This window comes from Apodemus sylvaticus, chromosome 3 (assembly GCF_947179515.1).
Source record: "Apodemus sylvaticus chromosome 3, mApoSyl1.1, whole genome shotgun sequence".
Lineage (NCBI taxonomy): Eukaryota > Metazoa > Chordata > Mammalia > Rodentia > Muridae > Apodemus > Apodemus sylvaticus.
The window spans coordinates 10,725,346-10,740,844 of NC_067474.1; the positions used below are offsets into that span (position 1 = coordinate 10,725,346).

The 15,499-nt window shown below is 39.9% G+C and overlaps 1 protein-coding gene across 1 annotated transcript in view; it reads left to right on the plus strand.

Annotated features, from left to right (window-relative positions):
- Window positions 1–15,499, plus strand: part of Cpa6 (carboxypeptidase A6) — a 367,765-nt gene that overhangs the window by 230,704 nt on the left and 121,562 nt on the right. Inside the window, exon 3 of the mRNA XM_052175957.1 lies at window positions 14,301–14,425. Within this exon, the coding sequence (XP_052031917.1) occupies window positions 14,301–14,425 (125 nt within the window). The remainder of the gene's footprint in view (window positions 1–14,300; window positions 14,426–15,499) is intronic.

Genomic DNA, 15,499 nt, shown 5'->3' on the forward strand with positions numbered 1-15,499 from the left:
GTAGGCTGCCGTTTTGTCCTACTGACAGAGTCCTTTGTCTTACAGAAGTTTTTCAGTTTCTTGAGGTCCCATTTATTAATTGTTGTTCTTAGTGCCTATGCAATTGGTGTTCTGTTCAGGAAGTTGTAACCCTGTATTAATGTGTTCAAGGCTATTACCAGCTTTCTCTTCTGTGATGTTCAGTGTATTGTGATCTATGTTGATGTCTTTAATCCACTTAGGTTAGAGTTTTATGCAGGGTAATAGATATGGGTGTATTTCCATTCTACATACCAACACCCAGTTAGACAAGTAAAATTTGATAAAGATGCTTTCTTTTCTTCATTTTATATTTCTGGCTTCTTTATCAAAAATTAAGTATTCATAGGTGTAGGGATTTATGTCTGGGTCTTTGATTCCATTCCATTCCATTGATCAATGTGTCTGTTTTTAAGCCAATACCATTTTTTTTTTTTTTTGGTTTTTTTCAAGACAGGGTTTCTCTGTGTAGCCCTGGCTATCCTGGAACTCACTCTGTAAACCAGGCTGGCCTCGAACTCAGAAATCCGCCTGCGTCTGCCTCCCAAGTGCTGGGATTACAGGCGTGGGCCACCACCGCCCAGTGTACCATTTGTTTTTTATTACTATATCTATGTAGTACAGCTTGAAATCAGGGATGGTGATACTTCCAGAGGTTTCCCCTATTATACAGGATGGTTTTTTTTTTTTTAGCTATTCTGGTTTTTGTTTTGTTTTGTTTTGTTTTGTTTTTCCATATGAAATTGGGTATTGTTCTTTAGGTCTGTAAATAAATTTGTTGGAAATTTAATGGAGATTGCATTGAATCTGTAGATTCCTTTGGGTAGGCTAGCCATTTTTACTATGTTAATCCTGCTGATCCATGAGAATGGGAGATCCATCTTCAATTTCCTTAATCAAAGACTTGAAGTTTTTAATCATACAGGTCTTTCATTTGCTTGGTTAATTTTTCTCACTATATTCTAACTATATTCCTAACTATAACTAACATTCTCTACTCGTCTTATTTGTTCTATCTGGATAGCTTTCTTTGGGGGAGGGTTCAAAACAGGATTTCTCTGTGTATCTCTGGCTGTCCTAGAACTCCCCTCCCCCCTCTCTCTGAAAACCAGGCTGGCCTCAAATCTCCCAGATGTTGGACCATGTGAGCCTATATTCATACCCAAGTTATAGCTACTTTCTGCCACTTAATCATCTTGTTAGACTTTGCAGGAAATGTCTTCAAGTTTATTGCTAATCAGTTTTAGATCTGTGTTCTTGTTTCATTTTTGAACTGTTCCCCTTTTATAATAGTCTGCCCTTTTTTTCTGAATATTCTCTTATCAACACCAACTGTCCATTCTAGTTATAGATTCTTTGTGATCCGCTCTCTTCTTTCGTTTTGCTTCTCCCTCCTTCTGCTTTCTAGTCTCTCAGTCTCTAGTTGGAGGATTTCAGCAAATGTCTGGGAGGCCATAACTTAAAGTAGTCACTAAGGTCCAAGAGCAGGATTTTACATGACATGATTGGTACATTGGGTAGCCAAAAACTATATTATCAAATCATTTTTGTCTTTGGGATGCTAGTTTCTCTAGCATCCTGCTGCCCTTAAATGTTGTTGCCTGGGTGAGAACCACTGTCAGTCACTGTATACATTTTTAAGTAAACTCTTTGTTTTCCATGGAAAGTTGAACCTTTACCTTTCTAGAGCATCATCTAAAGCCCCTCCACTTTTATTTCTTTTGTAAACTTATAACACTAAAGATTTGGATGAGGATATGCCTAAGAATGGGCACAGTACATGAAAAATTTAGAATCCTAACTGGCTCCAAAAATTTAGAATCTGTATAGTCTCAGCGCAATCCCTGAGTCTGTCCATGGCTTCAGGGAGGCTAATGAACTGGATTTCATTCTAATGGTACTCCATGGCCCTCCTAGTTAGCTATGCACTCTCTGACCAGCTGTATCACATGTGTTATTCTTTTTGCTGTTCATCTTTAATGTTTTACTGCAAGTTTATACCCCATTTAATCAATAATAAAGTTGGTGTTTCTCCTTTGAAGTCTTGTTATTTTGGAGGCGGGTGTATGGGAGACCTGAGTAACCATATATTTATTTCAAAATTTTGCTTGAAACAAGATGGTCTGTCATTATAATTACAAAGTAGTTTGTTGTGAGAATTTCTTCCGTACTTGTAACTCACCAAATAAACCAGGAGCATGCTAATGCATTATTCCTCCAAATAAAAACCAAATCCAATCTTAGGCCTTAGACTGATCAAAGGGACTGTTGCAAAAGAAAAGAAACAGACTTCTGCAAAAGAACGAACCCAGAGTCCTATGTATCTAACATATCAGCAGATGGGAAAGTAACAAGGCTAAAAAGAAGCTGAGTGTCAAAAAGTAGAATAAACCAGTAAGAGTAACTTGACTAGACAATGGATCAAAGAATCTGGTCTCCTGATTGACTATTATTAATCTAAGTTGAAGACATAAAAATTCAGAGGCCTTGAAGAAATAAGGTGTAACTAAAGCTTGGGTCACAATAGTAAGAATTTTAGCCAGACTGACCACTGGGTGTGAGAAGTTCAGCTATTTGTGAAACAAACATGGGAATCTAGGGCATCTGACTTGATGATAAGTACCCAAAAGAGGAGTCTGTGAGTTCTAATGAGTCTCATGAAAAAACAACAGAACAAAAGAATTGATAGAGCCATCGGTTAAAAAAGTACAAGGCTCAGTAAACTTCAACAGTACCAGAAAGCACTCTTCCCTCCAATGGATCCCTGACAGAGCAGTTTTGCCTGGAAGGATGCTTCTCACTTCTTCCTTTTACCTTTGCCAAGCTAGTTGCTAGTCCTCTTCAAAATTATTTATGGGCAGCAGTTCTCCTGGGTAACCATCTCCCCAAATAAGACAGAATACTGTGTGTCTTCACTCTGTCGATTAATCACACTGTGTATGGTATTGGCATGCTTAAGGGCAGAGCTTCAGCTTACTAATCTTGTAACCACCACACTTAGCTCAGTGACTGACCTCCCCAGGCTCTCAGTAAACAGAGAATGGATGCACATTGATTACCATAGCTGGAACCATTGAAAGTCAGCCTGTTCCCACAGACTAGTGTGAGGCAGAACGATCTCCAGGTCCTTGGCATTGTTCACAGAGTGATGGTCCAGATCTTTTATCTTCCGGCACTCCCTGACTGTCCATATCCACGCAGTCTGTGGAAGAAAAGTGGGTACTGGTTTTCATTTCATCTGCATTGTTTTAGGGGGTAGGTACGCTTTTCAATAAAAGGGCTGCAATTAATTTTTTAAAAACTGAATCATTATCTTGCTTATATATTATTAAACAACATTGACCTATTAGCCAATAATAACTGATTACTGAGGAGAAATAACTTATGCTAAATCATTCCTGGAGACTTCTTTGTGACTTTCAGAAAAGAGAATTCATGGAAGTGAGAGATAGTGTTTTAAGGAATGCAAACATTTATATTCCCCAGCGTACACCAAACCTGACATAATTACAGAGTTAAAGGGTTCCTTGGAAATTGTGTATTCCAACAACCTCATTATTAATAATTAAGAAAATCAAGGCTCAGAGATGTGAAGAATCAAAGTTGAAATAAAATCAGTTTGGGAGTAACCATCTTTTGTTCCCCTAAAGGGATTTTCATTAAACTAGAAATAAGTTTTGCTTGATTTCTTTAGTTACATAGAAGAATTCATGAGGTTGCATCTGAAAGATGAAATGCATAACAAAATCCAAAGTGATTTTTGTTACTGAAGCCTGGAGTGGACATGGAATTTTAAATATAATTATATTATCATACTATTGTTTAGAACACCAAACAAAACATTTTTGAAAATGGTGATCAAATGTCATAAATATGTCTTCACCATTAAAAATCATAAATTATCAAAAGGAAAGAGAGGGGAATCTCTGTTATTTATGAGACATAGCCCAGGGGCTCCTCTTATTTCCTCCTCCTCCTCCTCCTCCTCCTTTTCTTCTTCTTCTTCTTCTTCTTCTTCTTCTTCTTCTTCTTCTTCTTCTTCTTCTTCTTCTTCTTCTTCTTCTTCTTCTTCTTCATGTTTGCTGGCTTGCATAATTTTTTATTAATCATTATATTCATTTATATTTCAAATATGATCCCCCTCCCCAGTTTCCCCTCCACAACCTCCCATCCCACCCTCCTTCTCCCTTTCCCCCCTCCCCTTTGCCTCTAAAGGGGTGCTCTTCCACCCACTCACCCATTCCTATCTCACCTCTCTAGCATCCCCTACACTGGGGCATCAAGCCTCCACAGGACCAAAGCCTTCCCCTCCCACTGATACCAGATAAGACAATTCTCTGCTACATATATATATTTGGAGCTATGAATGCCTCCATGTGTACTCTTTGATTGGAAGCTCTGCGGGAGGGGGGGCAGATCTGGTTAGTGCACATTGTTCTTCCTATGGGGTTCCAATCCCCTCAGCTCCTTCAGTCTTTCCCCTAGCTCTTCCATTGGGGTCCCCAAGCTCAGTCAGATGGTCAGCTGTGTGTATCTGCATCTGTATTAGTCAGGTGCTGGTAGAAACTCTCAGGGAATCTCTGATTATATCCATTCATCCTTTTGCAAGATTGAGAAACGCCAGTGTGTTCTCTGGTACAAAATTTTGTTTTGACTATGTGTTGTTGCTTTGTTATTATTTGGTTTTGTTTTGGAAACAAAGCCTGTGGCCCAGGCTGGAATTCATGAGTGCTGGGATTAAGGTGTGTGCCACTCTCCCAGCCATGGATACTGGGTTCCATGAAGCCATCCAACAATAGCAGACTATTAGTCTGCTTTTAGTAAGCTTTCTGTGTGGCAGCTAAGTTCTTGGAACCTTTAGTGAGAAAACTGGGGGCCTTTTCTTAGTACTTGTAAGTATTTAAATATTTACTTACAGGGCAGAAATGAAACTGCAACTGGATTGTTTCCATGAAAAAGTAGAGTTTTGTGGTGCTACAGAAAGATGCAGGGCACAGAATCTGATTTTTGATATTTTTTCTAGATAGTCATGCAGATCTACATTTTCATTCCATAAGCCCAAACGCCATAGCTCCCAAGTCACTTCCAAGGCTCCCTGACCCAATGCTGCTCATCTGATATCCATTAGCTATCACTTGGCCTAAGAGGATCAGTGGTTATCTTTAGAAAGGGAAAAGCCAGCCTGACCACCTCAGCTAGAACATGGTGTGTTCTAGTGAACATAAAACTTTAGAAAAGGCTGCAGTGGTTACACCAAGAACAAAAACATATTTGGATACCTAAACATGGACCAAAGTAAAGATAATTATCTATTACAGAGAAATAACAAAGGCACTCCTGGCTAATTAACAAGAATACTGGTCCTCTGCCTAGTCAAGTTCTCTTTCACTTTATTCCTCACACCTGCAGGATAAAATTATGACATTGACATTAGATAACAAGATTGCTCCCCTTGCTCAAAAGTATTCAGTACAGAAAAAGACTCACTTTCCTTTTTTTTTTAAATTCAAAATGGGTGTCTTTATTTCTAAAATCAACAATAATTTTGAAAGACCAGCAAGAAGTGTTCCTCAGAGTCTCTTTTGATGACTTTGGGTTAAAAGTCAATTTTATCTGATATTAGAATGGCTACTCCAGCTTGTTTCCTGAGACCATTTGCTTGTAAAATTGTCTTCCAGCCTTTTACTCTAAGGTAGTGTTTGTCTTTTACCCTGAGAAGGCTCACTTTCCTTAACCTCTACACATGTTGGTCAAAGATCCAACATTCCTCATGTTGAAATTCCCTGGTTGCAGCAAACCAATAAACCTAAGCTTTTTAGCTACACACATATTCTAGTCATCACTGGCTGAATGCCTTCAGCGCTCCTCTAAAATAACTGAATGTAAAAATCAAAGTCAGGCACGGACTTTAACCCCGGCAATTTAGGAAGTAGAAGCAGATAGGTCTCTGTGAGTTTGAGAACAAGCTTTGTACACATAGAGAGTTCAAGTATGAGATAGTGAGATTGTGACTCAAAAGGCCAATCAACTGAAAAAATGTTGATCAGTTTAGAAAAATGTTAATATTTCTTTTCTCTTCCAAGATACATGCCTTGTTTTGACTAATTACCCTATCAATTGTAGAGGTTGGTATTCAGTGAAAGCAGTAGAGAATCAGTCATATGGAGCTGGAGGGATGGCTCAGTGGCTAAGAGCACTGACTGCTCTTCCGGGGGTCCTGGGTTCAAATCCCAGCAACTACATGGTGGCTCACAACCCTCTGTAATGAGATCTGATGCCTTCTTCTGGTGTGTCTGAAGACAGCTACAGTGTACTTAGATATAATAAATAAATAAATCTTTAAAAAAGAAAGAGAATCAGTCATATGGGAAAACAAGACCTCAGAAAACCTTTTTGTTTTCACCTAGTGCTGTAGAAATAATGTCTACCTAGGGACTAGCACTCAAATTATTAAATCACACTAAAATTTACAATCCTAATCAATGCTTCCATCTGGATGGAGCTGTCCATTACATGGCCTGAGTTCCTCCAGAGTTCATGTGTTGAGACATTAATGCATCAAAATACCACTATTTGGGAGTGGGGGCTTCATGGATAGTCAGGCCCTGAAAGGGCCCCTTCCTGGATGCCTTAGCCCCTCCCTGTTTAGTGCAACACTAATTCCTGTTGGTGAGTTACTGCTCACGGAGCTAGTTCGTTTGCACAGCAGTGAGCCGTTCTGCGATTGCGCACACCTTGTACGCGGCCTCATCTGTGCATACCCACTTCCATCTGCTTCTGCTTCCTGACACGAATTAAAGCAACACAAAGTCCCTGCTTTATGTAACATGCCTTCTAAATCTCAGCCTTCTGAACTGTGAGCCAAAATAAGATTTCACTTATAAACTACCGAGTCTCAAATATTAAGGAATAACAACTTTTAAAATTGAGCTAATTCAGGCCCTTACTAATTAAAATAACTATTTGAGTAACTAATTACTTCTTTTTATTATGTTTTTGTTTTCTTTAATAGAACAAAATAAACAAAAATATTTTAGGAAGATTTTGCTGCCTGAATTTCTGGAGCAAAGAGGATGTTTTTGGGATTATTAATGCTGTTTGTGGGGAGTAGAAATTGCTTATCTGCTAAGAGAGAAAAGATAAAGGGGAAGGAAGGTAAAATTAGTGGAATTCCAACAGCTTTCAACATATCTCTGCCTCATAGACTATAGTCAGTCCCTGGCTAAACCTAAAGATATTGAAATGTCATAATAATCACAGTGAGGACAAAAAACATAGGTACACACACACACACACATACATGTACACACACTCATCACACACACATACACACATTCACAGACATACACACACACACATACATGTACACACACTCATCACACACACATACACACATTCACAGACATACACACACACACACACACACCTTATGTGTTTCTTTTATTCTCTAACAGAAATGGTCTGACAATCATCAGGAAATGGTACCACCATACTACAACTTAAGAAGTGTCTTAGTTTATCAATGTTCCCAAATATTAACAACATCCAAAGTAAGAATGTATGAATTCATTCATGGACCATGTACATAAACTTTGAATGGCCCACTTTCTCAATTTCTTGTTAAGGTAGAAAAGTCTTGAAGATAGCTTATAATTGAATGAAAAGATATAGAGGCATGGGTGAAGGTAGATATTAATTAAAACACACACTGTATACATGTGTTAGATTGCCAAAGAATGAATGAATAAATAAATTTATATAAATATATATTACATATATATATATATATATATATATATATATATATATATATATATATATATATATGAAAGGCTACATGTACTAAGCTTAGTAAACCCATGTACAACATATTAACTTAATGTCTATTAAGTACCAGGCCCTGGTCTACATATTGGTAAGATAGGAATGTGAGGGTGATGCACCAATCTTCACTCTTACAGAAATAATGGAAAAACAACATTTTTAAAAGATGTATTTATTTTATGTATATGAGCACTCTATCTGCATGTACACCTGTATGCCACTAGATCCCATTACAGATGGCTGTGAGCCACAATGTAGATGCTGGAGAACTAATTCAAGACCTCTGGAAGAACAAGCAGTGCTCTTAACTGCTGAACCATCTTTCCAGCCCTCAACATGTCTATAATGAATTTAATGGATTGGATGGAAGCCCTCAAAGATAACATAGACTGAATCATTTCTAAGTCCCTGTCCTTTCTCCAAAGATAAAAAGTAGCTCTTAGCCATCCACAAGGAAGTCTCCTTCAGGACACAGAGATAATTGCAAAAGCCTCACTTGTCAAAATACAGAGAACTGACTGTAGGATAGCCAGTCCCAATTGATACATTGACAACATAACACCTATACCTAAGGCTCAGGGAACATCACAGGAATGAGAGGCAGAAAGATTGAAAGCCAGGGGTCATAACATGTATCACCAGGCTTCACCCACATAAGGATATATATAGGTAAAAGAGGGAGACTCAGTCCTCTCTGCCTAGCCAATTCCTACAAGAGAGCTCTAAACCCATATAAGCAATAGTAAAAGATCTCAGCAGTTTGTTTATAGAATGTGTGAGTATGTAACAATTATAATTACAGAATAAGAGTTCATGAATTTGAAGAATGGGAGGAACTATGGGAAGAAATAGAGAGAAGAAGATAAAAAAAAAAGATGTACATACAGTATTTATATGTGAAATTTTCCAGAAATAATGAAAAAGACATGTCCAAGCCCACAAGTGTGATCAGATGTGTTCAAGTATGTTAGTTGAAACCATTCTGGATTATCCAGATGGCTGAAAATTCAAAGACAAGTATTTTCAGAATGAGGATGACCCATGTCAATAGCTCATGTGGAAGCAGAAACAGAGATTGAGATGGTATGCCATAGGCCAACAAGTGCTCAGAGCCACCAGAAGCGAAGTGGCCACTGGCCAGCAAGGATACTGCCCAGAGTCTTCAGAGGAAACATGATTCTGCCAATACTGAAATACTGGCCCAAAGAATAAATTGATTTTAAACTACACAGTTTTTTTTAACTTATTAATGTAGCTCTGGGGAAGCAAGTATAGCAATCATGCAAATGAAATACAATTAAAAATTGTAGACTGTGGAAGAAACAGAATTCCACAAAAGCAGATATCAAAGGTACTTGATCTAAACTTGGCAGTCAAAGAGGCTTCCCAGGAGACAGTAGACAAGGATTCTAACAGAAGATTCAAGGAGGACAAATGCGGCAAGACCAAAAAGGCAATTCAAAGAGTAAACAGGAAAAGGCACACTCTGGTATATTAAGATTTTGTGAGTCCTTATACTGAATTAATATGATTATGCAAATTAAATCAAGTACTAACCAAATGCCGAGTTAGTTATCTCACACATTTTCTCTGTGGGGGCTTCAACGATGGCTTGGTATGTAAAGTATTTGTTCTACAAACTTGAGGGTGGGAGTGTGGGACCCCAGGACTTGTGTTAAAAAACCAGCATTCCTGGCAATGAGGAGACAGAAGGTTGAGGGTTGTTGAAGACAGGATGGCCCCTAGGTTCTCTTTCCAGCCAGTCTAGCTGACCACTGAACTCCAGGTTCGATGAGAATCCTTGTCTCACCTATGTCAAAAACTAAGTTTGGAAGAGCTGGAGAGGTGGCTTGATGGTTAAGAGCTCTTTTGCTCTTTCAGAGGTCTTGAGCTTGGTTCTCAACCCCCATGTCAGACAGCTTACAACCATCTATAGCTCCAGCTCTTAGGGATCTGATACCCTGTTATGGTCTGGCAACCACATACATGTATCTTACACTCATACAGACAGACACACACACACACAGTCACAGTCACATACATTCACCCTGAGGCTGAGAGAAGATGAGAGCCTACTGATACCTAGACTGAGGGATGGACAGACAGGTGGAACAATTCTCATAAAGTCTGGATTATAATGTAACGCAGCAGAAGAGTCAAGACACCATGGAATTAGAGCCAGACTTAATTAAGATATTTTTATTTTAAATCATTTATCTCTTCATGAGTGCCTAATGCACACATCACAATTTTAGATGTTCTACATGTATTGATTCATTTATACCTCAAATATCTATGAAAAGTATACTGCTCAGAATCTCATTTTATAAATAGGGAAACTAAGGAACAGACTGCTGGAATAAATTGCCCATTTTGGCCTCACACCCATGCTGCTAAGCACTAGATGTCACCCTGATAATCACTGCATTTTCTAAAATCTTTTCCATTACAACAAAACTAGCAACCACTTGCATTATTAAACAATGTCATACTTAATGTTTAACTCTGTGAAGAGACACCATGACCAAGGCAACTCTTATAAAGGAAAACATTTAACTGGGCCTGGCTTCCAGTTTCAGAGGTTCAGTCCATCATCGTCATGAGGAGAAGCATGGCAGCATGCAGGCAGACATGGTGATCCACACGCAGCAGAAGGAGACTGGATTCCACACTGCACAGACCTCGAACATAGGCGACCTCAAGGTCAAATGATGGTTTCCTGGGGCACACAGTGGAAGGATGCTTTGACCGCAAACACATGAAAGGACCTGTGGTGAAGGAGTATAACTATGACCCCACAGACAGGGAGACAAGCATTGGTTTGGTTTGCTCTGCCTTGCTGTTCTTTACTAACGGCACACGTGTTGGTTCACCTTGTACAGCATTGTTGAGCTCAACTTGTAGTAACATTGCCATTGAGAGAAACTCAACAAGAACTATTCATGAGGTTCCCATGGTAGCTTGTCACTTTCATGGCCTTGCCTCAGGCCAGTTGGCACGCCTGTCAGTTTCTTCAGCTGAACTACAGCTGCCAGCTCACATGCGCTATCTACCTGTCTAGAAGACTAGACTGAAGCTGCTGCGTCATATTTGGAGTTGGCTGTGGGGCTGAACTGCTGGCAAAGAAAATCAAGCTCACCTCCAAAGAGCTATTGCTGAACAGGTCCACTTCCCCCATATCCTAATAACTTTTCTCTTCCGCTGCCTCTGCTGGGTGGTGGGCTGGAGGAGAGGCTAAACCCTTATTAAAAGTAGGTTGCAAAAAATGCGTGCCTACATGCTACTTCGCATGGGCCAAGCACTCAAACACGTGAAACTACGGCGCTGCTCCTATTCAAATCACCACAATTGTTTATCAAGGGATTAGTTCATCGGTTTGATTTTGCCAGCAAAGAATGTGAGAGCCAGGGAAGTTGGGGAACACAGCTGCGTCTCACATGCCCTGAAGCATGAAGCTTGAATTCGATCCTATGGAGTCAGGCTTCAGAGCTTTCACTCCAGAGACTTCCCGCCCAGCTGTTTGCCTCTGTACTGGGAAGCATCGTGCTTTGTTCATCGGCTTGATCTTAGTTCTCACTTCCCACCCTGAACTCTTAAATCCATCTCTACACTCAACTCTCCCTGAATGAGGAAGCAATCTTGTGCTGGTCTTTGTCTTAACTGGAAGCACCAAGTGGAGCTTTGTCCTAACTATCCTCCATTTTCACTTTTCAAGTAGCCACGATAACACACATCTATGGCTTAATTTTTGTGGCCATGTTAAATGTGCATATTAACTCAGGATGCAGTGCAGCACATGCGTAGAGCATGCACAGATTAAGTCTGAATAAATAGCACATTTTTTCATCCGTTTGGGTTTGGAACCCAGCTCTTCTCTTAGATCTTCATAACATACAGAATAGATAACCGCAAGCCATCTGCACCCTCTATAACATGAAATGAGAGAACTTATTTCTTCTGATCGATTGATTGTTTTGTGTGCCTATTATGCAGCCTCACTTTATCCACTCCGGGAATACTCCGTAATCTCTAATCGTCACTATTCCACATTTAAGTTGACATCTTTAACTTCCCCATACAGCTTGTTTCATTTTAACACCATATCTTTCAGTTCCATACATTTTGCTGCAAGTAACAGAGTCCATTCTTCTTTATAGCTAACTAACATCTTGCTGAGCATGTACTGCATATTTTTTCCATCCTCTGTTGGCGTACATCAATGTTAACTCTATTTTAGCTGCTGTGACAGTGTTGAAGTGAACATGGGAATGGGGGCATCTCTGTTAGGCTGATCATTTCCTTTGGATAGGAACCATTCATTGGCCATTTGTGTTTCTTTTGAGTAGCATCTATTCAGATCATTGCCCAGTTTTTAATCTACATTGCTTCTTTTATATAGTAGCTGGTATTAAGCTTTTGGATTTCTTATATATTTGAGAATGTAAACTTAGTCAGCTCCAGCTGAAATCATTGTGGAAGTTGCCAAAAAGTAAACTACAACTAGATCAACTAAATGACCTAGCTACACCACTCCCACATATATGCCCAAAGGGCTCCACAGCAACCCACAATACCATAGGGACTGCTACCCACAGCAACTAAGATGCAGAGCCAGAGGAGGTGCCCATTAATAATTGAATGGGTTAAGAATGTCACACAGCATGATACAATTTTTTCATAACAAAATGAAAATGAATTTTTGTAAATAAAAATGAAAATCATGACGCATACAGGAAAATTAATAGAACTACAGATCATTATGTTAAAATAGGCCAGATGCAGAAAGAAAAACCTGTTCTCATATGAAAAAAATCTATAGTGGTGTGTGTGTGTGTGTGTGTGTGTGTGTGAGAGAGAGAGAGAGAGAGAGAGAGAGAGAGTAGGGGATCATGAGATAGGAAGAAGGCATCTTAGTGGGAAGCAGATAGCAGACCACTGTTAGGGAGACCAGCAGGGGACCAGCAGGGTAGCAGGGGAAATTAGAGAATGATGAAAGGAAACGAATGAGAACAAGGTACGAGTCCATGTAAGTATGCATATGCTAACTTTTTAAAAAATCTAAAAAGTAGAAACTGCCATTGGTTTTCATATGTTCTGAAATCTTACATACCTGATGTGGCCAGATGTCGATTCCTAATTTTTTACATTATTTTTCATTAGTTCCCATTAGTTTTAATGCTTCCTGATCATGTAAACTTCCTGATCATGTCAGCTCCAGTGGAAATCATTGTGGAAGTCGCCAAAAAGAAAACTACAACTAGATCAACTAAACGATTGTCATTGCTATTTGCATATTTGTTTGTGACAGGGTCTATCTAGCCCAGGCCGCTCTCAAATTCATGGTCCTCCTGCCTCAGCCTCTCAAATGGCTGGAGTTACAGATGTTCCCACACTGTTAGTGGTGCTGGTTTCCTAAAGTTAGGCTTCTCTTGACTTTAGTATCTCCATGGAACTTTTCAGTGGGAAAGACACTCTTTGTAGGATGAGGGTTCTATTCTAGCATATATCTCAGAAAAATAGTATTTACAGACTTATTTCCAGAGTGGTGACTCACATTATGTTGTTCACCTGTGGCTCTCCAGCCTCTTAACAAAGTGCATGAAAGGCATGGTAAATCTTGTTGAGGACTCTAATGTAAAGGTGAGCCAAGATACCAACAAGCCTCTAATATGGGGATGAAATCCACCTCAGTAAGGAGTGGGACAAGGTTAAAATGAGACTGTGCAGCAGCATAAAGGGTTAAGAACCATGTGTGACAATCCGATTGGACATGGCTGGGACTTAAATTAGAATGTGGTCAAGCCCTCTCCTTCTGGAGTCTTACACGGTTGGTTCAGACCTGTCCCTGGGGACACTAAACAGACTTAGCTGTATCCTTGCCCGGGGCTAACAGATGGCTGGAATGACCCTCCGAAGCTCTCCCAGACCCACACTTCAGTTTGTCCAAACTGTGAACTGTTTTGTAGGCTGACTCAAACTTGCCCTTGCAAGCTAGCAGAGGGACTATCTGCATAAGAGAAAGAAAGGAGAGTCCTTGCCCCCCTCCCAATGAAAGCCTGTCCCCTTATTTCAGTAAAGGTGGGAGAGAGGCTACCAAATGTAACGAACCACAGTTTCCTTATGTAGCAGAAAAGAGGTTAGTCTACACCCTTCTCTTTCTTGAAGTTATTCAAATATTTATATAATAAATTTAAAAGAATAACTTTAAACCTTCACCTCATTTTTTTTACCTTGAGATGTAAACCTATTGTGAATTGAGATCCAATTCTGTGACTCTGATGAAATGGGGGCATAAATTCAAGCCAGATGGAATGAGACTTAACCCCGTGGGCTTAAAGCATTGAGTCTCCTCTGCATGTGTTTGCCGCTACTGTATTCAAACAAGATAATGTGCTTGTCATCATGACGGTTTCCCACCTATACTACATATGAATTATAGGTTGGTTCCTGCACTATAGGTGGACCTGTGGCAGCCCAGCAGTATCTCCTATGTGTCAGAGGGGACAATTACTGATGTCCATATTTCCCAAAATGCTTCCAGAACCCTGTTAGCATTCTTACAGGAAACCCACATCCACTACAAGTAAGCATTCTTTTTTATTTGCTACAAATTTTATTTGTGCTAAATTCAAGTGAATGGTGACTGTATTCAGATTGTTTATCAAGAGTTTCCACAAGGGTTTTATTTAAGTGGTATTTCATTGTGAGACAGTGAATATGTGTATATCTATATTTGAAGAGCATATTTACCTAATAGGGAGTAGGAGAAATCACATAGACTGCTACTTCACTGTGTGCACTAAGTCATCAACAGCAATGCAGTCTTTTACTGTATAAAGAGAGAAAAGCTACCTGACAATGCTAAAAAGGCCAAAGGGAAGGCAGAGAAGAAATGGTTTCCTGCAGCTGCCTGCTCTGCAGCAGAAAAGACAGGATAAGGGACCTGCCAGATGTGGGGAACAAGCAAAGGAAGGGTACAAGGTGGGCCAATGGTGTCTGAATAAAAAGGGCAGGTGAGGAGCCCAGACCGCTATGAGTGGTGCTGCCCCCTGGAGGATATAAATAAAAGTGCCCCAGACTGTGGATAAGACTGTAATAGCAGAAGATAGAAATAGTCCAAATAGCAAGGGGAGGCTTCCCATGGTAAAAGGACCTAGGCTCTATGCTCTGTTGGAGGGAGAAAAAGGAGAAGTCGGAGGAGACCGCTGAGCTTTCTATCATGGAGACGACCGAGCAGACAGATGTGAATGACCATGCATATTCAGAAGGTTTCTAAATGAGAGATGCAGCAGAAAAGAAAGTCAAGACTGTTATGGGAGTCAAAGAAGAAAAGAATGGTTTCAGACAGTGAGTGGCATGATGTTCCACAACTGCAGTGAGACTGAACAAGACAGGAACCAACCAGTCTCTGGACTCAGTGATGGAAATTATTTTACCAACGTTCGTAGGGAAGTTCAGTTGTGAGGAATGAAAGGCAGAAAAGTGACAGATGTGGGGCAGAATCTATTTCCTAGCAGAGGTTATAAGAAGAGAGCAGAGAGCAAGAAATGGCCACTCAGAAACCTTGAGGTTGTGCCAGGAAAAACATGCAGGGATGTATCTACAGCCTGGGGGAAGGACCGTTAAGGTGGGAGATACTGATGATACCAGAGAGAAG